General features: G+C 37.6%; 1 protein-coding gene across 2 annotated transcripts in view; it reads left to right on the plus strand.

The window, feature by feature from the left end:
- TBCK (TBC1 domain containing kinase) overlaps positions 1–23,627 on the plus strand; it is a 216,323-nt gene that overhangs the window by 124,663 nt on the left and 68,033 nt on the right. For both annotated transcript variants that reach the window (XR_009601134.1, XM_027971381.3), the window contains exon 23: positions 3,439–3,614. Coding sequence is in view for 1 of the 2 variants with exons in the window: in XM_027971381.3 (XP_027827182.2) it covers positions 3,439–3,614 (176 nt within the window). In the remaining variant the exon portion in view is untranslated. The remainder of the gene's footprint in view (positions 1–3,438; positions 3,615–23,627) is intronic.

The raw sequence follows: 23,627 nt of genomic DNA on the forward strand, positions 1-23,627 counted from the left end.
TTCAGGATTTTTTAAAGTATTAATATGACTAAAAAGACTTACTGGAAATTAAAAATGATGTGGAAATGCATTGAGCTTTATATGAAAGAGTTGGGTGGTAAAGCTTAAGAAAGCCCTCAGAGAATACAAGAGAAATACAGATGGAAAGTAAGAGGAAAGGGCAAAATTATTAGAAAATCTATTCAGGATGTTCAGGACTCTTCTAATGAAAGAAGAGAGAAGGAAAAAAATGAGAAATTATTACAGATATTACACAATAACTTTTTCTGCAACTGAAGGATTATAATAAGACCATCATTATGAAATTTCAGAACACCAGAACTCCTGAAAGTTTACAGAAAAGAAGAAAATCACATATATGTGATCTTTAAATTGTATCAAATTTCTCAGAAGAAAGACAGTAGAGCACTTGCCTTACATAACTCTGAAGAAAAATAAATCAATCCTAGAATCTTATGACTAGCCCAACTATCAGTCAGAGGCAGAATAAATATATTAAAAACATGGACAATTCCAAAAGAATTTGCTTTCTGTGCATCCCTCTTAGAAATTACTGGGAAATGTGTTCCACCGAAATGATGCAGTAAATCAAAGGGGAGAAAATAATATCTTAGTGCCCAAATTAGGGATCAAATATAGAGGGAATTAGATGATGGTAAAGAGAAGTGCCATGGAAACAGCTGCTCACTCTAACTGGAAAGCAGTTCATACGCATTAAAGCAAAAGAATGGAGGGCTTCAGGAGAGATATCTTTTCCACTTACCCTTGCCCAAATGTAACATGAGTTGCATTTTATAATTTTTGAAATAGTTCAGTATTTATGAGAGGGAACAATAGTAATGGATAAGATAGATAAACTACGATTTACAAACCTTATTTTTCTGAGTGTACCTCATGGAGCTTGGAATCAAACCTGGGAAAGCATAATCCAGGGTACGTGCTTTTTCACAAATGTATTATATCAAAATGAGAATGCAAGGTAGAATGTAGTAGTGCTCTGGGATAAGAGGTTATTTTTAAAAGAATAATTGCATATTTTAATGTACAGTTTATAAAGTACTTTTCATAATATTTTGGTTATGATAAAGTACTTTGGAAGGATTTTGAGATGGAACGATGACATGGGTCAAGTGAATGGAGAATGGGATATTTGCCAGTAGTAATAATCAGGCTCAAATTGGGGTGGATGCCAGTGAATTCTCACGATTCCCTGTAAACCTTTTATGGTATTGGTAGGGTGTTTTGGAAGCAGATATAAACGACTTTTCCATTGCCAGTGATTTAAGGACTGAACTACAACCTTTCATCTGCATCAGTAACTTGACCTCAAGCTTTTAATGGGTGACAGATGTGTCAAAGTGATTTGAGCACTACGGATGCAAAATTTATGGTCCAAAATTCTTTTCCTTTGGAAATTAAACAGTGTGAAGTAGATGACAGAGTTTTCTCTCTTTAGCTGCAAGTTTTTATCTTAACAATATTAATTGGGAATGTTTTAAAATGAACATATCTCTTCTGTCTCAAGTGAAGTAGAGGAATATATCTGAACTTTTATTTTTCTTCTCATTGGTGTTTGTATTCTTCTCTTTGTGGAAAATTAAGTTGAGATTGATGTTAAAGAGCTTTTTAGAAGAATACATTTCCTATTGACAATTTCTCAAATAAATGGGCCCATGCTCCAAAACATGTTTAACTCTTGTTTTATAGATTTTATGTTAGGAATAGCATATGGTGGTGATGAAATCTGACCTCTTTGTGCAGCAATGGAAGTAACCAACTGTGAAGTTGGCAAGCATCACCAAGAGCAGATAAATTGAGTAACTGGTCTTTCTAGAGCTGCTGGCTATTGTTTCCCAAATCTAAATAAATTGGGAAGTGAAAGATGCCTTATAACCCTTTAGTAACTTCAGAGATTCTACTGGTGGTAACAACACCTAACACATTCAATCACTTAACTTCATTATGTGTTAATTTCTTCATCTTCAACAGAAATCAGGGGATGGCATTACCTGTTTACAGGAATCACTAAATTAAACGAGCTAAGTGAAAGTATGTAACACCTGTCACATAATAGATGTTCAATAAGTGTCCATTTCTCTGCCCTTCTCTAAGAGTTTTCCACTTTATAAAAGCAGACAGTTCTATAAAGTTCTATTCATGCACCATTCACAGAATCAATTTAAGTGCCCATTTCCTTTTTCCTTTATATATAAGCACTTCATTCCAAAAAGGGAAATAGGAACCTTATCCCTCTGTTGTATTTTTCTCCATTGCTTGTCTGAATTGACACACTTGGACTTTCACAGAGGAAATGATGATAACTACCATTTACTATACTGAGTGAGTGAGTGAAGTCGCTCAGTCGTGTCTGACTCTTTGCAACCCCATGAACTGTAGCCCATCAGGCTCCTTCATCCATGGGATTTTCCAGGCAAGAATACTGGAGTGGGTTGCCATTTCCTTCTCCAGGAGATCTTCCCGACCCAGGGATTGAACCCAGGTCTCCCGCATTGTAGGTAGACGCTTTACCGTCTGAGCCACCAGGGAAGTCCTTAGGAATATAGAAAGGAAAAAGCTGGTCCATGCTAAACTCCTTCATCCTAGCCAAATTCTTCAATTTCTACCACCTTTCTGTGATAACTCCATTTTCCCCATAGAGTTACAGCTTTACTCTCCATCAGGAATGTTAATATTAATCTCCTCAGGGGTTGCAGTCTTATTGAAACACACACATAATAATTTGGCATTGTAATAAATTTCCTATGTATATTGCCTCTGTATCAAAGGTATTTAAATTTCTTTCAGATCAGAAAAAGAAAAGAAAATTTTCTTTGAAAATATTTTCTATCATTTTCATTTGGGTGCATTTTATTTCTCTATATGTGATACCTCTCTTAAACTTTTCTGCACTTAAATCAAGAAGTTCTTTTTAAAAGGGGATAAATACTGAATTTAGATTTTGATTAATTTTTGTCCTGATCATTTTATATCTTCTGTAATAGGTGGAAGTGAAATTGTTAGTACACTTTACTTGAAATCATGGTACATTAACATCTCAATCTTTTGTTTGCCCACTCCCAAATTCCAGCCTTCTTTCTACTCAACCTTTATTTTAATTTGAGAAAGTAAAAATATTATTAAAGTTAATGAAGCAGATTCTCTAATAAGATGTATGATTAATATATTTAAAATTTTGAATAATGATATACTGAAATATACTCTATATATATATCATATATCTACATATTAATACCAGATATCCTCTATCATTCTAATCATATGTTGATTAATATCCATATTACTTTTTACTGACATCTTTTCTAATTAGTTTTCATTTTAGCCATATTTGTGCATATGTATTTAAGAAAACTTGTGATTCATACAGAAAGAGAGCAATAGCTTCTATATTTGCTTTTTTATATATTTTTTTCTATCTAGAAATTGACATTGAACGCTGTGTGCGAGAGTCAATCAACCTGTTTTGTTGGACTCCTAAAAGTGCTACTTATAGGCAGCATGCTCAGCCTCCAAAGCCAACATCTGATAACAGTGGAATCAGAAGTTCAACACCTTATTTCCCCACTGAGTGTCCAGATCCTCCAAAAACAGATCTGGTATGTATTTGCTTGACTTAGTTTATAAACTCTAAAAGAAGATGGATATTATGTTAATACACTTTAGCATCTTTATTGTTCATAATACGATAATCACTTATGTTCTTTTAACATAGCTCTCTTCTAGTATGTTGTATTCATACAGCTGGTTCAGGTCCTGAGGCCAACCAAAGGTGAGAGCTTAGTTAAGGCCTTCTCAGGTCTTTCCTATGCATGCAAACATCCTGTGTGTGCATAGATAGACTTCTAGATTCCCAGGATTCTGACAGCACTTTCAAATTCCCCTGTGGACACTGAATTCCTCAGCTTTTAATTTTAGTGTTTTTATTTTTATTGTCAGCTTATTCTTTGCTCCTACTGTTATGGCCACTTCAGGCAGCCACAATATTAAGCAATTGCTGCTGACTCTTTTTGACAGATATCTTCAGAGAAATGTATCTTTGCACGGAGAGGGGTCTTAATCAGGTCAAATAAAGGCAAGCATTGTAAGGAGACGTTTCTAGGAAACTGGAAGATAGGTCAAATAATCATAACCTGCTGAAATGACACTTCTTGGGAGCTCTAAACTTCTAGTTTGTGAGACTATTGGTTTTTAAGGTGACTGTGGAACTGAGGAGAGGGAAATGAGAGTAGGGAAAATTAAAACTCCACAAAACTCACATTCTTACTGAAATTCAGGTGTTTCTTTTGACTACATACTGTATAGATTGCAGCAGACAGACCTTTAACTTCCAGAATTCTAAAAAGTTTATTTTGATAATCTCTGCCAGTATTCTCATTATGTTTTGAAGGAGCAGCTCTTCTGAGATTCTTACTTTGCCATTCTCACTGATGTCATTCATATTCTATGCTATTTGTCCACTACATTTTAATTCCTCAGTGAAACAAAACGATTGAGAAACAGTTGATTTTAAAAGCTCAAAAAGGAATATTGACAACTCAAGTAATGTGAAACTTTCATTTTGTGATTAAGTGAAATTTTACTAAAGAAAATTGCTGTTTATTTTAAATTTTAATAAGTGGTTTTAAATCTTTGCCCTTACACTCTCATCTGACATAAGATTTTTGTTTAAAGTATTTAATAGTTTGAATGTCACTAAACCCCAAGTCCCTTAATATGTTGCTAATTATAAGTGTCAGAGTACTGGGTCAATTTGCTAAAACTTTGTAATACAAAACTAACTTTTTTTGTGTACTCATAAATCTGGTATATTATTCCCAACAACAATACTAAAAATGAAAGAGAAAAATATATTGTTTACATAAAATGTTGCTATCTGAAGAATATTCAAGTTTTGGTTCACTTTTGTTTAGAATTTATTTCATTCTTTTTATATTTCAACCATAAAGAAAAATATAATGAAAGTGTAAAAATGCATTGTTTTTCAACAATATGTCTGAATACATACTGTTAAACAGATGTCATTCAAGTTACTGAATTAAGAGTATCTACATTCAAAATTTGCATTTAGTGGAGGATATACCAACAGTAAGCAAAAAAAGTAAACATTTAGTGTGTTTTCTAGAGTCTACATATAAGTAAGATCATGTGGAATTTGTCTTTATCTGTCCAACTTATTTCACTTAGCATAATATCCTCTGGATTATCCATGTTGTTACAGATGGCAGGATTTCTTTTTTCATGGTTGAGTAATATTCCATCATATACGTATACACGACACTTTCTTAATCCATCCGTCTGTTGTCAAACATTTAGTGGCACATCTGGTCCCATCACTTCATGGGAAATAGATGGAGAAACAGTGGAAACAGTGTCAGACTTTACTTTTTTGGGCTCCAAAATCACTGCAGATGGTGACTGCTGCCATGAAATTAAAAGATGCTTACTCCTTGGAAGGAAAGTTATGACCAACCTAGATAGCATATTGAAAAGCAGAGACATTACTTTGCCAACAAAGGTCTGTCTAGTCAAGGCTATGGTTTTTCCAGTAGCTGTGGAAAAAGGCTATGGATATGGGAGCTGGACTGTGAAGAAAGCTGAGCGCCGAAGAATTGATGCTTTTGAACTGTGGTGTTGGAGAAGACTCTTGAGAGTCCCTTGGACTGCAAGGAGATCCAACCAGTCCATTCTAAAAGAGATCAGCCCTGGGTGTTCTTTTGGAAGGAATGATGCTAAAGCTGAAACTCCAGTACTTTGGCCACCTTATGCGAAGAGTTGACTCATTGGAAAAGACCCTGATGCTGGGGAGAGATTGGGGGCAGGAGGAAAAGGGGACGACAGCAGATGAGATGGCTGAATGGCATCACCGACTTGATGGATGTTGAGTGAACTCCGGGAGTTGGTGATGGACAGGGAGGCCTGGCGTGCTGCGATTCATGGGGTCACAAAGAGTTGGACACGACTGAGCGACTGAACTGAACTGAACTGAACTGAGGTGCCATTGTGGAAATTAAACAATAAGGAAAAAATAAGTGGGACTGCATCAAACTGAAAAATTGTTATACAACAAAGAAAACTATCAATAAGACGGAAAGGCAATCTAATGAATGGGAGAAGATATTTGCAAACTATATATTCAGTAAGGGGTTAACATCCAGATTACACTAAGAACTCATACAACTCAAAATCAAAGAATATACAACCCAGTTAAGAAATGGGCAGAGGACCTGTATAGACATTTTCCAAAGCCATAAAGTATACGTTAGTCGCTCAGTCATGTCTGACTCTTTACAACCCCATTGACTATAGCCCATCAGCCTCCTCTATCCATGGAATACTCTAGGCAAGAATACTGGAATGTATTGCCCTTCCGTTCTCCGGGGGATTTTCCTGACCCAGGGATTGAACCTGGGCCTCCCACATTGCAGGAAGATTCTTTACTGTCAGAGCTACCAGGGAAGCGCTTCCAAAGACATACAGATGGCTAACAAATACATGATCAACATCACCAATCATCACGGATGATGAACCAATCAGCAGGTAAATCAGAACCCCAATTTGATATGCACTCATACTGTTAGAATTGCTATCATCAAAAAGACAACAAATAATCATTGGCAAAAGTGTGGAGAAAAGGGAACCTGTGTGCACTGTTGGTGAGATGTAAATTGGTCCAGCCACTGTGGAAAACAACTGAAAGTTTCCTTAAAAAATTAAAAATAGAACTGCCATATGATCTATGGCAGTTTCACTTTTGGGTGTTTACCTGAAGAAAGCAAAATTAATTTGAAAAAAATATCTACACATCAGTGTTCATAGTAGCATTATTTACAGTAACCAAGATATGGAGGCAACCTAAGTGTCCATCAATAGATACATGGGATAAAGATGTGGTATTTTCATACACACACAATGGAGTATTACTGAAACAAAAAATATTGAATCTTGCCATTTGCAACAACATGGATGAAACTTGAGAGTATTTTGGTCAGTGAAATAAACCAGAGAAAGAAAAATATCATATTATCTCACTTATATGTTGAATATAAAAGACAAAAAAATAACAGAACAAACTGAGACTATACTTAGAAATACAGAGAACAAACAGGTGGTTGCCTGAGGAGAAGGATGTGGCAGAGGGGTATGTGTAAAATAAGTGAAGAAGATTAAAAGGTATAGACCTCCAGTTATAAATAAACCATGGAGATATAAAATACAGCATAAGGAATATGGCCAATAATATTGTTATAACATTGTATAGGGTTAGATGGCTAGTAGACTTATGGTCTTTCCTGACAGTTCAGTTGGTAAAGAATCCGCCTGCAAGGCAGGAGACCCCAGTTCAATTCCTGAATCGGGAAGATCCCCTGCAGAAGGGTTAGGCTACCCACTCCAGTATTCTTGGATTCCCTTGTGGCTCAGCTGGTAAACAATCCGCCTGCAGCGCAGGAGACCTACGTTCCATCCCTGGGTTGGAAAGATCCCCTGAAGAAGGGAAAGGCTACCCACTCCAGTATTCTGAACTGGAGAATTCCGTGGATTGTATAGTCCTTGGGGTCACAAAGAGTTGGATATGACTGAATGAGTTTCAATTCACAGACTTATGGTACTGATCGTTTCATAATGTCTACAAATGTCAAATCACTGTCTAGTACACCTTCAGTTCAGTTCAGTTCGGTTCAGTCGCTCAGTCGTGTCCGACTCTTTGCAACCCCATGAATCGCAGCACGCCAGGCCTCCCTGTCCATCACCAACTCCCGGAGTTCACTCAGACTCACGTCCATCGAGTTAGTGATGCCATCCAGCCATCTCATCCTTGGTCGTCCCCTTCTCCTCCTGCCCGCAATCCCTCCCAGCATCAGGGTCTTTTCCAATGAGTCAACTCTTCGCATGAGGTGGCCAAAGTACTGGAGTTTCAGCTTTAGCATCATTCCTTCCAAAAGAACACCCAGGGCTGATCTCCTTTAGAATGGACTGGTTGGATCTCCTTGCAGTCCAAGGGATTCTCAAGAGTCTTCTCCAACACCACAGTTCAAAAGCATCAATTCTTTGGCGCTCAGCTTTCTTCACAGTCCAACTCTCACATCCATACACCTTAATCCGATATAATATTGTATTCCAGCTATATTTCATTTTTTAAAAGGAAAAGAGGAAAAGGACAATGGAAAATGCCAAGAAGCGGGAGTCTGGAAAACATTAGAGAAGAGTTACTATTTTATGTGAGAGACTCAAAGAAAATCTATCTAATAAGGAGATATTTGGGAAGAGAACCTAAAAGAAGTGAGAGTATGAGCTATATGTATTTCCTGAGGAAAAAATGTTCCATCTTGCAAGTGCAAGGTAGTAGCATTGCTTTGAATGTTAGAGGAATAGTAAGGATACTATACATAGAATGGAATGGTAAGAGTGTTGTTGTTTTTGTTTAGTCACTTGGTGTCTGACTCTTTTGCAAACCTATGGACTTTAGCTGACCAGGATGTTCTGTATATCCTTTAAAGAGATACAAACTTACTATTACAGTAGTAAGTCTTAATTTTGAAAGAAAAACCAACAGATATTGCTGACTCATTGAATGTGAGGTACAAAAGAGAGAGTGTGTGAAAGAAAGTATCAGTTGCTCAGTCATGTCTAACTCTGCAACCCCTGGACTGTAGCCTGCCAGGCTCCTCTGTCCATGGAATTCTCTAGCCATTCCCTCCTCCAGGGGATCTTCCTGACCCAGGGATTGAACCCGCATCTCCTGCATTGCAGGCAGAGTCTTTACCATCTGAGCCTCCTCGTGGTTATCCAGGTCATTAAGACCATTTTTGTATAGTTCTTCTGTGTATTCTTGCTACCTCTTGGGCTGGCAAAAAGTAATAGAGATAAAATAAAATAAGAAAGTAATAGAAATAAAAACAAAGTTTTCTTACTACCTGGAAGTTAAAAATAAACCAAAAAATAAAATAAACAACTTCTTTTTAACTCTTCAAATAAGGAATACATTTCCAGTAAAAAATTCTAGAATATCTAGAAAATAATCAGAACCTATTGGTACAGCACAAGTAGATATTTCTCTTACCACTTACATGATCCCTTGTGTATATTAGATATTGATTGATTGTCCCTATCAAGTCATTTTATTTCAGCTAGCTTTTGGAAGATTGATAAGAGTTTATATAAGTAAAGAAGATAAATAATTTCTTTTTTATCACCATGAGAAATCTCAACACCATTCTAAAGATTTATGGAAAATAAAAATAATGTTCCATATTCACCTAATTTTGCTTTACTTACTCTTTCCAAAGCATACTCTGCTTTGGTAAAGGGCAGGTTCACTGGAAGCGGCCACATTTCCTCTGCTAAGGAGGGAACTTGCAACACTATGGAGTTCCACCGTTAATGTTCTAGAGTGTTAGGTTATGAAGAGGCTAAGGTTTTATAACACATGTATTGTGACTTTGTGAATATTAAGTATGTAAAGAGTTGAAAGAAACTGGGTCGTTGAAATTATTCACAGTGAAATAAAGGCGTTCTTAAATACACAGATTTGAAATTAAAATTTAAATTACTCATTACAGTTTTTCTGCTTATACGTTTAATATCCTTATAGTTTGAACATACCTTCCTTGAATTCTATAGTCTAAACCTACCAAAGATCATTTCTTTTTGTTAACTATTGATATCATGGTATTGTGTGTATGCAAGTTGTATTTAACTGTTACATTTTATTTAAGTGATGAATTTAGTGCTCCCCAGAATTACTCTGTAGTAAATATCATGAGGAAAAATGTATGACTTCATATTTATAAAATATAGCTCTGTAAGTTGCTGAAGGAGGAATAGGGAAAAGCGGATCTGAAAGAAGAGGCGAAGCCAGGGAGGCGTATTCTTAAACTCTTATTTAAGTTGGTTTCATTAGTACTGTATTTTAATTAATTATGTGACTTTATACAGAGAAGAATTGTGTTAGGGGAAGCTCAGAGTCCTTGCCAAGAAATATCTTGGTTAGGTGAGAGGACAAAAACGACTCCAGCAAGACTTCTGAAGTCTCTCTAATGTTAAAAGGGGAATCTTGATAAGAACAGTCATTCCTAAACAGAGCTGATGCCAGAGGGAGAATATCTTTGATCCCTCTCTAAGCTAAGTCAGACTTTTCCTTCTGTTAGTCAAAGAGAGAACTCCTCCAGATTGGATAGAGCTAATGAGAACTTGTTTCTGAGGTTAAGGAAGTGAACTTCTCACATTGAGTAGTCTGTCAGGGTCTGACACTTAGGACTGGCTGGATTAAAATTACATGGTAAAGCTGTATCTATTAACATAATAAGAAAATGAAGTGTAATAGGTAAAGGCTTCCTATTTTTGAAATCCATAGTATTTGTTTTTCTTCAGTGTTTATTAATATAGCCGATTGTTTTTTATACATATAATTTATCTTGTTAGTCATTTATAATAGCCTAACACTATATTTTAATCCATTTAGCATGATCATGAGGGTGCCAGATTATTCAGTCTCTATATGTGCCTATATTTCCTTTATTAAACTAAATTCCTGAAGAGTAAGAACTGCATCTTAATGATTTTTGTGTTCCCGTTGCTTAGCATAATGCTTGATGCATCGTAGCCTCTTAAGAAATGAAATAATAAGATACATCTCTGATAATTTATGTGTGCATTAAAGATCCCCAGGGCCCAGTTCAATGGCCAGGAAACAGTGTGCTCTCAATATACATGTATTTAGTTGAAGTAATTACCACAAATAAGGTTTTAGTAGTGAACTCTCAGTTGAACAAAGCACTAATCCACCACTCATTATTCATCAGGCATGTTAACTGCATCTACTTTTCCTTCATAGCATATGTTTTACTGATCATTTTAGTGGTACGTGTTTGCTATTGCTTTCTGTCATTGACTGTTCATATTTTTTCTCATTTTAAAACTCCATTTGCTTCACTGCAGCAGTCTAAAACTTGAAATATTTACATATTGAATATCTTCAACATTTACTGCTGCCCCTTTTTTGTGAAGTGTGATAAATCAAAATTCCAGTTGCATATTAAAGATATATCTTCTGAGTTATGGAAATCCCTGGGTCTTCTTTTGCTAAATCATTAAATTAGTAAATGCCACTCTTCTGACTGTAGATACTTCAGTGTGCACAGTCTGTTCTGAATGGAGCAATGCCCTCTTAATTCAGTGAGTGGAACAAGGGCAGAAAAATGCCCAGAGCCAGACAAAAATCAAATAATGACTGAAGGAGCACTAGATTTCTCGAGTGTACTGTACCGAGGAAGGTTGGATTGTGGGGATGGATCTTGGGAAGGAAAAGAGATGTTTACAGGTTTGGGATAGGAGGGTATTGAGGATGGAGTTCTTGATAGAAAACACAAAAGAAGAAAATAAATACGAAGTCTTGTCATCTTTGGTGAAAATAACACTTGTCATGACTTAGGGTAGAATATCCTGTTTAGAATAGGCCCAGGCCAGCAGCTGGACTGATCTGAGCCACGGCAACTTCCCCACAGACATCAGGGTGAGACTTTGACACGACATTAGCATATCTACATTGCAGTTGCTAGGAAGGTTATGCTGGTGACAGTTTTTGTTCCTTTGCAGTTGGATTTGGTTCAGTATGGATTTGAGACAGTTCCTAAAGCAGTGTTTTTTCACTAGTTAAGTCTATAGAATATATTTTCTTCATGAAGACTGTTGGGCACAGGTGGCACAATTCCAACTTGCTAATCAATATCTGGGTTCTTGCACTGAGATCTTTCTTATGCATACTCAAAGTCCAGGGATGTCATTTCATGTATCAGTGACATTCCATGGCATTTAAAGAGAAATGGATTCTGGTGCTTTTCTACAGAAAGGCTAGCAACAAGAGACACATACAGGATTCTGTGAGTCTAATGATTTTCATAATCCTAGGGTTTAAATGTCTTGTTTTTCTCAGCTATCCTTCCAGGGTATCCTATACACTATTTAAAATAAATAAACAAGCCTTGTTATATGATATATTCTACCAAAATTTCAGTTTGTTAACCCAATTTGTATATGTGCTAACAAATAAACGTGAATAATGAAAAAGAAAAGGCAGCTTTTATCTGAAATATTCTCATATCTCCTAGAGAATTAATGTTAAAGTTTATTTCTTCATTTCTCCCCAAAGCCAAAATGAGCAACTAACCTGGAATTATTCCAGATATGTCTCTCTGAATTATAGGTTACTGCTCCTAAATCCTATAGAAATTAAGTAAAACAAACATTTGCAAAGAATAGGTTAGAATCCTGACATACTTCATTTAATTAATGCATTTTAAACTTTCAGCCTTATTAAATAGATACTTGAAATAATTTAAGATTAATATTTGTTTTCTTGAATAAACTAAATGGTTTCCAGTGAATTCAAATAGCCCTCTTATGGAAAACTAGATTCCCACATGTACTTATACCCATTTCCAAATCCTATTTTCAGTTATATTCATCTGTTTCAGTTTCTTTCTTTCCCAGTACTAGTACCAAGAGATTATTAAAATTATAACTATATCATACATTTGGCATTGTGCTTCTACATGAATTGTAGAGTTGGCTTGTCTTTTTCCCTCCTCCCCTGGGAAAAATATCGTTTTGGTATTTATATTGTGATTCAGTTTATGATGCGTGATACAGGATGCTCAGGGCTGGTGCACTGGGATGACCCAGAGGGATGATATGGGGAGGGAGGTGGGAGGGGGGTTCAGGATGGGGAACACGTGTACACCCATGGCAGATTCATGTTGATGTATGGCAAAACCAATACAATATTGTAACTAGCCTCCAGTTAAAATAAATAAATTTATATTTAAAAATAAATAAAAAATAAAAAGTAGAGAAAATTGATATACAATAATGAGTTTTATATTTTCCAAAATCAGGATATGCCTTTCTACGTATTCATGTCTTGTAGTTTCTCTGTGGTGTTTTATTTCTTATGTATTCCGTATTTGGCTTATTACTATTTTAACCTTTCTCTTGCCATTATTATTAGGATATTTTATTTCATTATATTTTCTAGCTGGTTATATATAGAGAAAGATTGCTGGCTTTACAAACAGTTTAATATAGTGGTAAACAGCTGGGAGGGATTGGGGGCAGGAGTAGAAGGGGACGACAGAGGATGAGATGGCTGGACGGCATCACTGACTCGATGGACGTGGGTCTGAGTGAACCCAGGAGTTAGTGATGGACAGGGAGGCCTGGCATACTGCGATTCATGGGGTCGCAAAGAGTCAGACACAACTGAGCAACTGAACTAAACTGAAACAGCTATATTGTTTAGAATAGATTAGAATTTCAAAACCCAGCTCTGCCATACCAACTGTATGACCTGTTTGCTTATCCATCAAACAGAGATTAATTATTTTACATGCTTCATCGGATTATTGGGAGTATTAAATTCGTATATTCAGAACATTGCTGGCACATAGTAAACACTCTGTAAGTTTTCACTTTCATCCTCATTATCATTATCATTTATCTGCCATGTTAATGTTCTCTCATTATTTGTAAGTTTTTCCATTGATTTAAATTTTCCAGTTGTATAACATCTAAAAATTATAATTTTGCTTCTTTTCCAATTCTGTCCATCTTATATCTATCTGTTGTTTAGTTAATTAACCTCAGTCTTCAGAACAGTGTTAAATAACAATGGTAATGATGGACAGAGCTTCCCAGATGGTATAGTAGTAAAGAATCTGCCTGCCAGTGCAGGATATGCAGGACGCAGGTTGGATCCCTGGTTCAGGAAGATTCTCTGGAGTAGGAAACGGCAACCCGCTACAGTATTCTTGCCTGGAAGATTTTATGGACAGAGGAGCCTGGCAGGCTACAGTTCATGGGATCACAAAAAGTCAGACATGATTGAGCATGATGGTGGACATCATTAGTTAACATTTAGAGTTAGTGACAGTGTTTCTGGTGTTTTACTTGCTGAGTTTTGACTTCAAAGATAAATTTTATAGGTTATGAAAGGACCATGCATTCTGATTTCTTAAAGAGTTTTATCAAATATCTTTCAACATGTTTTTTGGATATTCAGAAGTAAATAAAGAGAAACAGTAACTATTATTGGCTCCTGAGCTTTTTATTGTTTCAGTTTTTGGAGCCAGCTGTAAATCTAGGCTCTGTCCTCATTTCTGTTTATATAGAGGGTATTGACAGTAAATACCACAAGCTCATTAAAAATCTCACTACCCTTGTCTTTGGTATAGCAATCTCTAGACTTTCTCCCATAGGGATTTCTTGGCGCTCCCACCAGAGAGCATTTCAGTTGTTACTTGACTTTGGTTATATAATGAGGAGAGTGATGAGAGAATTTCCCAAGTGACAAAGAACACAGGAGCAAAATTTTCTTTCAATGTATAAGATGTTCAAGCTGGTTTTAGAAAAGGCAGAGGAACCAGAGATCAAATTGCCAACATCCACTGGATCATCAAAAAAGCAAGAGAGTTCCAGAAAAACATCTATTTCTGCTTTATTGACTATGCCAAAGCCTTTGACTGTGTGGATCACAATAAACTGGAAAATTCTGAAAGAGATGGGAATACCAGACCACCTGACCTGCCTCTTGAGAAACCTGTACACAGGTCAGGAAGCAACAGTTAGAACTGGACATGGAACAACAGACTGGTTCCAGATAGGAAAAGGAGTACGTCAATGCTATATATTGTCACCCTGCTTATTTAACTTATATGCATGAGAAACGCTGTGCTGGAGGAAGCACAAGCTGGAATCAAGATTGCCGGGAGAAATATCAATAACCTCAGATATGCAGATGACATCACCTTTATGGCAGAAAGTGAAGAACTAAAAAGCCTCTTGATGAAAGTGAAAGAGGAGAGTGAACAAGTTGGCTTAAAGCTCAACATTCAGAAAATGAAGATCATGGCATCTTGTCCCATCACTTCATGGCAAATAGATGGAGAAACAGTGGAAACAGTGTCAGACTTTATTTTTCTGGGCTCCAAAATCACTGCAGATAGTGATTGCAGCCGTGAAATTAAAAGACGCTTGCTCCTTGGAAGAAAAGTTATGAGCAACCTAGATAGCATATTGAAAAGCAGAAACATTACTTTGCCAATAAAGGTCCATCTAGTCAAGGCTATGGTTTTTCCTGTGGTCATGTATGGATGTGAGAGTTGGACTATAAAGAAAGCTGAGCGCCAAAGAATTGATGCTTTTGAACTGTGGTGTTGGAGAAGACTCTTGAGAGTCCCTTGGACTGCAAGGAGATCCAACCAGTCTATCCTAAAGGAGATCAGTCCTGGACTGATGCTGAAGCTGAAACTCCAATACTTTGGCCACCTGATGCGAAGAGCTGACTCATTTGAAAAGACCCTGATGCTGGGAAAGATTGAAGGCAGGAGGAGGAGGGGACTACAGAGGATGAGATGGCTGGATGGCAGCACCGACTCAATGGACATGGGTTTGGGTGGACTCCAGGAGCTGGTGATGGACAGGGAGGCCTGGCATGCTGCGGTTCATGGGGTCACAAAAAGTCAGACATGACTGAGCGACTGAACTGAACTGATAAGGAAAAAAGTTAGAGAAAAGGGTAACGATGTCAGTATCCCAGTTTAAGTAAAGGCTGTACCTTGGAAATGTAGGGTTAGAGATGAAAATATCAATTTAACTAACTAAAACACCTCTTTGTCACCAGTTGGCTCTACTCCCTGAGTCTCTGCTGCCATTTAAAGCTGACTATAAAGTTCTGTGTAAAGTAGCAGCTCTGTCGTCTTCTGGAAGGAAGCTATCATATGTTCTACCTTTAGGAGCTTAGCTGAGAGGAGCCACTCTCATGTTTCACATATTCATCTTCTTTATCTCAACCTAGGATATTTATCAAGTTCTGGTTTTATTTTGAAATTATTTCCAGAAGCTTTTAGAAAATTGCAGAGTGGCACCAGCACCCCACTGCCCATAGGCATTACCATGTTGTCCATGTTTTTGATCCCTAGACCACTGTGAGAGTTCTCCACTTACTGCCTCCATGTCTTCCACCCTCACTTCAACCACTTTAAACAACAAAATAATTCCCAGTTACCTGTCTTTGAAATGCATCAGTTCTTAATTGATCTCGAGTCTGTATGTATACTTTTTTTTTAATTTACCTATTTTAATCAGAGGCTAATTACAATATTGTAGTGGGTTTTGCCATACATTGATGTGAATCAGCCATGGGTGTACATGTGTTCCCCATCCTGAACCCCCCTCCCACTTCCCTCCCCATCCCATCCCTCAGGGTCATCCCAGTGCACCAGCCCTGAGTACCCTGTCTCATGCATAGAACTTGGACTGGCGATCTGTTTCACATATGGTAATATACATGTCTCCAAGGCAAACCATTCAGTATCACAGTTATCCAAGTCTATGCCCCAACCAGTAACGCTGAAGAAACTGAAATTGAACGGTTTTATGAAGACCTACAAGACCTTTTAGAACTAACATCCAAAAAAGATGTGCTTTTCATTATAGGGGACTGGAATGCAAAAGTAGGAAGCCAAGAAACACCTGGAGTAACGGGCAGATTTGGCTTTGGAATGCAGAATGAAGCAGGGCAAAGACTAATAGAGTTTTGCCAAGAAAATGCACTGGTCATAGCAAACACCCTCTTCCAACAACACAAGAGAAAACTCTACACATGGACATCACCAGATGGTCAACACCGAAATCAGATTGATTATATTCTTTGCAGCAAAAGATGGAGAAGCTCTATACAGTCAACAAAAACAAGACCAGGAGCTGACTGTGGCTCAGATCATGAACTCCTTATTACCAAATTCAGACTCAAATTGAAGAAAGTAGGGAAAACCGCTAGACCATTCAGGTATGACCTCAATCAAATCCCTTATGATTATACAGTGGAAGTGAGAAATAGATTTAAGGGACTAGATCTGATAGATAGAGTGCCTGATGAACTATGGAATGAGGTTCGTGACATTGTACAGGAGACAGGGATCAAGACCATCCCCATGGAAAAGAAATGCAAGAAAGCAAAATGGCTGTCTGGGGAGGCCTTACAAAAGGCTGTGAAAAGAAGAGAGGCAAAAAGCAAAGGAGAAAAGGAAAGATATAAGCATCTGAATGCAGAGTTCCAAAGAATAGCAAGAAGAGATAAGAAACCCTTCGTCAGTGATCAATGCAAAGAAATAGAGGAAAACAACAGAATGGGAAAGACTAGAGATCTCTTCAAGAAAATTAGAGATACCAAGGGAATATTTCATGCAAAGATGAGCTTGATAAAGGACAGAAACAGTCTGGACCTAACAGAAGCAGAAGATATTAAGAAGAGGTGGCAAGACAGTCATTAAGACAGTATGGTACTGGCACAAAGACAGAAATATAGATCAATGGAACAAAATAGAAAGCCCAGAGATAAATCCACACACCTATGGACACCTTATCTTCGACAAAGGAGGCAAGAATATACAATGGAGTAAAGACAATCTCTTTAACAAGTGGTGCTGGGAAAACTGGTCAACCACTTGTAAAAGAATGAAACTAGATCACTTTCTAACACCACACACAAAAATAAACTCAAAATGGATTAAAGATCTAAACGTAAGACCAGAAACTATAAAACTCCTAGAGGAGAACATAGGCAAAACACTCTCCGACATAAATCACAGCAGGATGCTCTATGACCCACCTCCCAGAATTCTGGAAATAAAAGCAAAAATAAACAAATGGAATCTAATTAAAATTAAAAGCTCCTGAACAACAAAGGAAAATATAAGCAAGGTGAAAAGACAGCCTTCTGAATGGGAGAAAACAATAGCAAATGAAGCAACTGACAAACAACTAATCTCAAAAATATACAACCAACTTATGCAGCTCAACTCCAGAAAAATAAACGACCCAATCAAAAAATGGGCCAAAGAACTAAATAGGCATTTCTCCAAAGAAGACATACGGATGGCTAACAAATACATGAAAAGATGCTCAACATCACTCATTTTCAGAGAAATGCAAATCAAGACCACAATGAGATACCATTTCATGCCAGTCAGAATGGCTGCGATCCAAGTCTACAAGCAATAAATGCTGGAGAGAGTGTGGAGAAAAGGGAACCCTCTTACACTGTTGGTGGGAATGCAAACTAGTGCAGCCACTATGGAGAACAGTGTGGAGATTCCTTAAAAATTGCAAATAGAGCTGCATTATAACCCAGCAATCCCACTGCTGGGCATACACACCAAGGAAACCAGAATTGAAAGAGTCACATGTACCCCAATGTTCATTGCAGCACTGTTTATAATAGCCAGGACATGGAAACAACCTAGATGTCCATCAGCAGATGAATGGATAAGAAAGCTGTGGTACATATACACAATGGAGTATTACTCAGCCATTAAAAAGAATACATTTGAATCAGTTCTAATGAGATGGATGAAACTTGAGCCAATTATACAAAGTGAAGTAAGCCAGAAAGAAAAACACCAATACAGTATACTGACACATATATACGGAATTTAGAATGATGGTAATGATGACCCTGTATGCGAGACAGCAAAAGAGACACAGATGTATAGAACGGACTTTTGGACTCTGAGGGAGAGGGAGAGGGTGGGATGATTTTGGAGAATGGCATTGAAGTATGTATACTGTCATGTAAGAAACGAAGTACCAGTCTATGTTCGATACAGGATACAGGATGCTTGGGGCTGGTGCATGGGGATGATCCAGAGAGATGATATGGGGTGGGAGGTGGGAGGAGGGTTCAGGATTGGGAGCTCGTATACACCCGTAGTGGAATCATGTCAATGTATGGCAAAACCAATACAGTACTGTAAAGTAAAATAAAGTAAAAATAAAATTTAAAAAAGAAAAAAAGAAGAAGAGGTGGCAAGAATACACGGAAGAACTGTACAAAAAAGATCTTCACGACCCAGATAATCATGATGATGTGATCACTAATCTAGAGCCAGACATCTTGGAATGTGAAGTCAAGTGGGCCTTAGAAAGCATCATTACGAACAAAGCTAGTGGAGGTGATGGAATTCCAGTTGAGCTGTTTCAAATCCTGAAAGATGATGCTGTGAAAGTGCTGCACTCAATATGCCAGCAAATTTGGAAAACTCAGCAGTGGCCACAGGCCTGGAAAAGGTCAGTTCTCATTCCAATCCCAAAGAAAGGCAATGCCAAAGAATGCTCAAACTACTGCACAATTGCACTCCTCTCACACGCTAGTAAAGTAATGCTCAAAATTCACCAAGCCAGGCTTCAGCAATACGTGAACCGTGAACTCCCTGATGTTCAAGCTGGTTTTAGAAAAGGCAGAGGAACCAGAGATCAAATTGCCAACATCCACTGGATCATCGAAAAAGCAAGAGAGTTCCAGAAAAACATCTATTTCTGCTTTATTGACTATGCCAAAGCCTTTGACTGTGTGGATCACAATCAACTGTGGAAAATTCTGAAAGAGATGGGAATACCAGACCACCTAACCTGCCTCTTGAGAAATCTGTATGCAGGCCAGGAAGCAACAGTTAGAACTGGACATGGAACAACAGACTGGTTCCAAATAGGAAAAGGAGTACGTCAAGGCTGTATATTGTCACCCTGCTTATTTAACTTATATGCAGAGTACATCATGAGAAACGCTGGACTGGAAGAAACACAAGCTGGAATCAAGATTGCTGGGAGAAATATCAGTAACCTCAGATATGCAGATGACACCATCCTTATGGCAGAAAGTGAAGAGGAGCTAAAAGCCTCTTGATGAAAATGAAAGAGGAGAGTAAACAAGTTGGCTTAAAGCTCAACATTCAGAAAACGAAGATCATAGCAATCGGTCCCATCACTTCATGGGAAATAGATGGGAAACAGTGGAAACAGTGTCAGACTTTATTTTGGGGGGCTCCAAAATCACTGCAGATGGTGATTGCAGCCATGAAATTAAAAGACGCTTACTCCTTGGAAGAAAAGTTATGACCAACCTAGATAGCATATTCAAAAGCAGAGACATTACTTTGCCAACTAAGGTCCGTCTAGTCAAGGCAATGGTTTTTCCTGTGGTCATGTATGGATGTGAGAGTTGGACTGTGAAGAAAGCTGAGTGCCGAAGAATTGATGCTTTTGAACTGTGGTGTTGGAGAAGACTCTTGAGAGTCCCTTGGAATGCAAGGAGATCCAGCAAGTCCATTCTGAAGGAGATCAACCCTGGTCGTTCTTTGGAAGGAATGATGCTAAAGCTGAATCTCTAGTACTTTGGCCACCTCATGCGATGAATTGACTTATTGGAAAAGACTTTGATGCTGGGAGGGATTGGGGGCAGGAGGAGAAGGGGATGACCGAGGATGAGATGGCTGGATGGCATCACTGACTCGATGGACGTGCGTCTGAGTGAACTCCGGGAGATGGTGTTGGACAAGGAGGCCTGGCGTGCTGCGATTCATGGGGTTGCAAAGAGTCGGACACGACTGAGCGACTGAACTGAACTGAACTGAACTGCATGTACATGTTTCAGTGTATGTATGCTTATACATACAAACAGTTCTAAGCCTCATAATTGCAATCATTCCTGAATCTCTTTAAGTAGAAACTCCTCTGATGTCATTAAGTGTTATGTACATGTTTCTAACTTTTGTCCTAAGTGATAGGCAAGAAATTTTCTGACCTATTAACAGCTGAAAATCAATCAGAAAAAAATTGTCACAGAATTCTAGGGCTGAAAAAAACATAAGATGTCTGCTCCTGGCCCTTCATTTTATACGTGAAAAAGCTAAGGCCCAGAGAAACGAAATATCTCCAAAATATTAAATTGTATATCAAAGAGAAAATTACTTTCTTTACAGAAATTTTTTAGTAGCACGTTTATGAAAATTTTAGCATAAAATCCCTAATCACTGAAGAAGTTCTATCTCCATACATTTCATATTCAGGTACATTATCTCACTTATTTGAGGGAGAAAAATATTCTCTCTAGTATGAGAGCTATATTATGCAGCTTCCAGAGCATGACAATTTTATTTCAGACTTCCATTTCAGATGCTAGGTTTCTGTATCTTAGAAATAGTAACCTTTCCTGGTCTCTCTACAAGCAAGAGGGATAAATGAAAATACTATAATGCCATTTAAACAATTTATTTTTTTTAATATCTTTGCAAGTTGGTAAAGTTTTTGAGGATTGTTTTTCTTTGTTAGTGTTCCTTTGAGAATGGTAGTTAATGGCACTGCTGGTCCCTTCTCATACGTTAGCTAGAAATAGCTATTACTAAGAAAGCAGAGTCTGCTTACTGTAGACATGTGGGAAGTTAAGAATTACTGGATATTGCTCTAAAAACTCTGAGCTTTATATATTCTAAGCCTTACTAATAGTTTACATGATGGAAGATTTACTCAGCAGTGTATGGATGTACCTAACAAAAGTAACTTTTTTCCTTTCCTTTTTTCTTCAAAAACTGTTTATTATTTCTTATGGTTTGACTGAAGTTTTTATGCTGATAATTCAAAAAATATGATCCTCTAGCCATTGTTGTTTGTTGCTCTGTTGCCCAGTCATGTCTAACTCTGTGACGCCATGGACTGCAGCGTGCCAGGCCTCCCTATCTCTCATCATCTCCCAAAGTTTGCCCAAGTTCATGTCCATTGCATTGGTGATAACATCCAGCCATCTTATGCTCTATCATCCCCTTCTCCTCCTGCCTTCAATCTCCAACCTAGCCACACTTTCTCCCAAACACTAGGTTCTGTCTCCAGCCGCATCTCAACACTTCAAGTTGGTAGATAGACCCTGTGCATCCTGTTTCACAAGTCTAAATCAGAACTTGTCTTCCCCTTGTCTACTGTCTGTCATTGTTACTGTCTTCTTTTCTCCCTTAACCACCCATGTCCAAAACATAAGCACCATTTTTTCTCATCACTGTCCTTTATCTTTCATAAATTTTCCTATAGTGCCTCTCATGTATTCTTCCTTTACCTTTAATCAATACACCCAATTTCACTGAACAGCTATTGAACTTCAGGCTCTGTGCTAGGTAGTGGAAGTGTAAAAACAAGCCCTAGTCCCTGCTTTAAGGAGCTCATGGTATCTTTATTGGAAGAGACCAGTATCAGTATGGAACAGGGTCTGTAAACCTGAGACACTCTGGTTGGATACTTGTGAACTAAACTTTAAAAAAATTCTTTCAAAATGAAAATAGCTTCCTGACAAATTTCTGCCTTGTTCATAGCAGGATTAATTGAAACAAATGTGGAAAGGATTTTAAATGAGAGATTTATTCAGCATGCCTCCTAGAGGTAGAACCAGAGCTTTAGAATCAAAACACCTTCCCAGTGTGTTTGATTGAATTACTTCACACAGAATATACATGTAAACCCTCACTTCTTTCTTCACAAACTCCTATTCATCCTTTTACTCTTTACTCATGTGTTGCCTTTTTAAAAAATGTTTCCAAATTGTCCACTTGCTTCTCGGCAAATGAACCACTGCTTTTCCTGTATCATGACGGAAACCAAATTTCAGTGGGTTCAGGAGTGAATGTAAAGGAGTGAATGTAGAGGTGAGAAGATAGATAGCAGCTAGAAAGTACTTGCCCCTTGGAGAGTAATTGTATTATTTAGTATTTATTTTTACATTTGGCTTTCACTGTGGATGGGAGAGAATTGGATATATTAGTAGGCCAAGGTAATGACTGAAGGAAAAAAAGATAATGAATAGAGCAAAGCTCTCGGTTTCCAGTGTCACCATTTAATCTAGATCTTCATAAAATTCACTTATTACAAGACTTTCTGCCTATTTTTTCCCCATCTCTAATTCACCCTGCAAAATATGGCCTAATTAATCTTCCTAAAATATTGCTATTGACATGTGACACATTCCTCCAAAAATCCTGCAGTTCTTATCTATTTCTTATGTCCTTGAGCGTCTCTGTCTTCAGAGCCCTCATGGTCTGTCGCCTACCTACTTATTCAGTACTATTTCTCTCTTTTTCTCAGGACAGATGTTCATTCAGTAAAACTAGTCTCTTCATTACCATTTTCATACCCATTGACTCTTAAGTTCTGTCAGAACAAATATCTTTGTTTTGTTCATAAATGTATCCCAAGCACATTGTATATACCTAGTGGGTGCTCAATAATTATTTATGGACTGATTCCTTGCTCATTCACACCTTAGAACTCTTACAATTACCTACTTATGCAACACTCCTCTTCCTCTCTTCTACTTTTCTAAACCTTACTGATTGTTTCCTGACTCAAGTCACACTTCTTCCACCTATTTTTTGCTAACTACTTCTCCCCATTATTGTGTTTATTCCTTTCCCTGTATTCTCATAGCATGTAGCTGTGATTTCATACACTGAATCATATGAGAGAAGCATTGTAATAATGTGGTTAAGAGCTCAGACTCCAGAGCCAGACTAAAGTTGAATCCTGACTCTGTTACTTACTGATTATGTGGCCTTTGTTACTTAACCTTTCTCTACCCCAATTTCCTTATCTGTAGCATGATCAAAATAATAAAATCTACCTCACAGAATTGTTGCAAGATTGAAATGAGGTCATATATGTCAAATGCCAATCACAGTGACTAGCACATAGCAAGCACAATATAAATATTTTCTGTCATTATTGTATAGTTTTATTATTGG

Source organism: Ovis aries, chromosome 6 (assembly GCF_016772045.2).
Source record: "Ovis aries strain OAR_USU_Benz2616 breed Rambouillet chromosome 6, ARS-UI_Ramb_v3.0, whole genome shotgun sequence".
Taxonomy (NCBI): domain Eukaryota; kingdom Metazoa; phylum Chordata; class Mammalia; order Artiodactyla; family Bovidae; genus Ovis; species Ovis aries.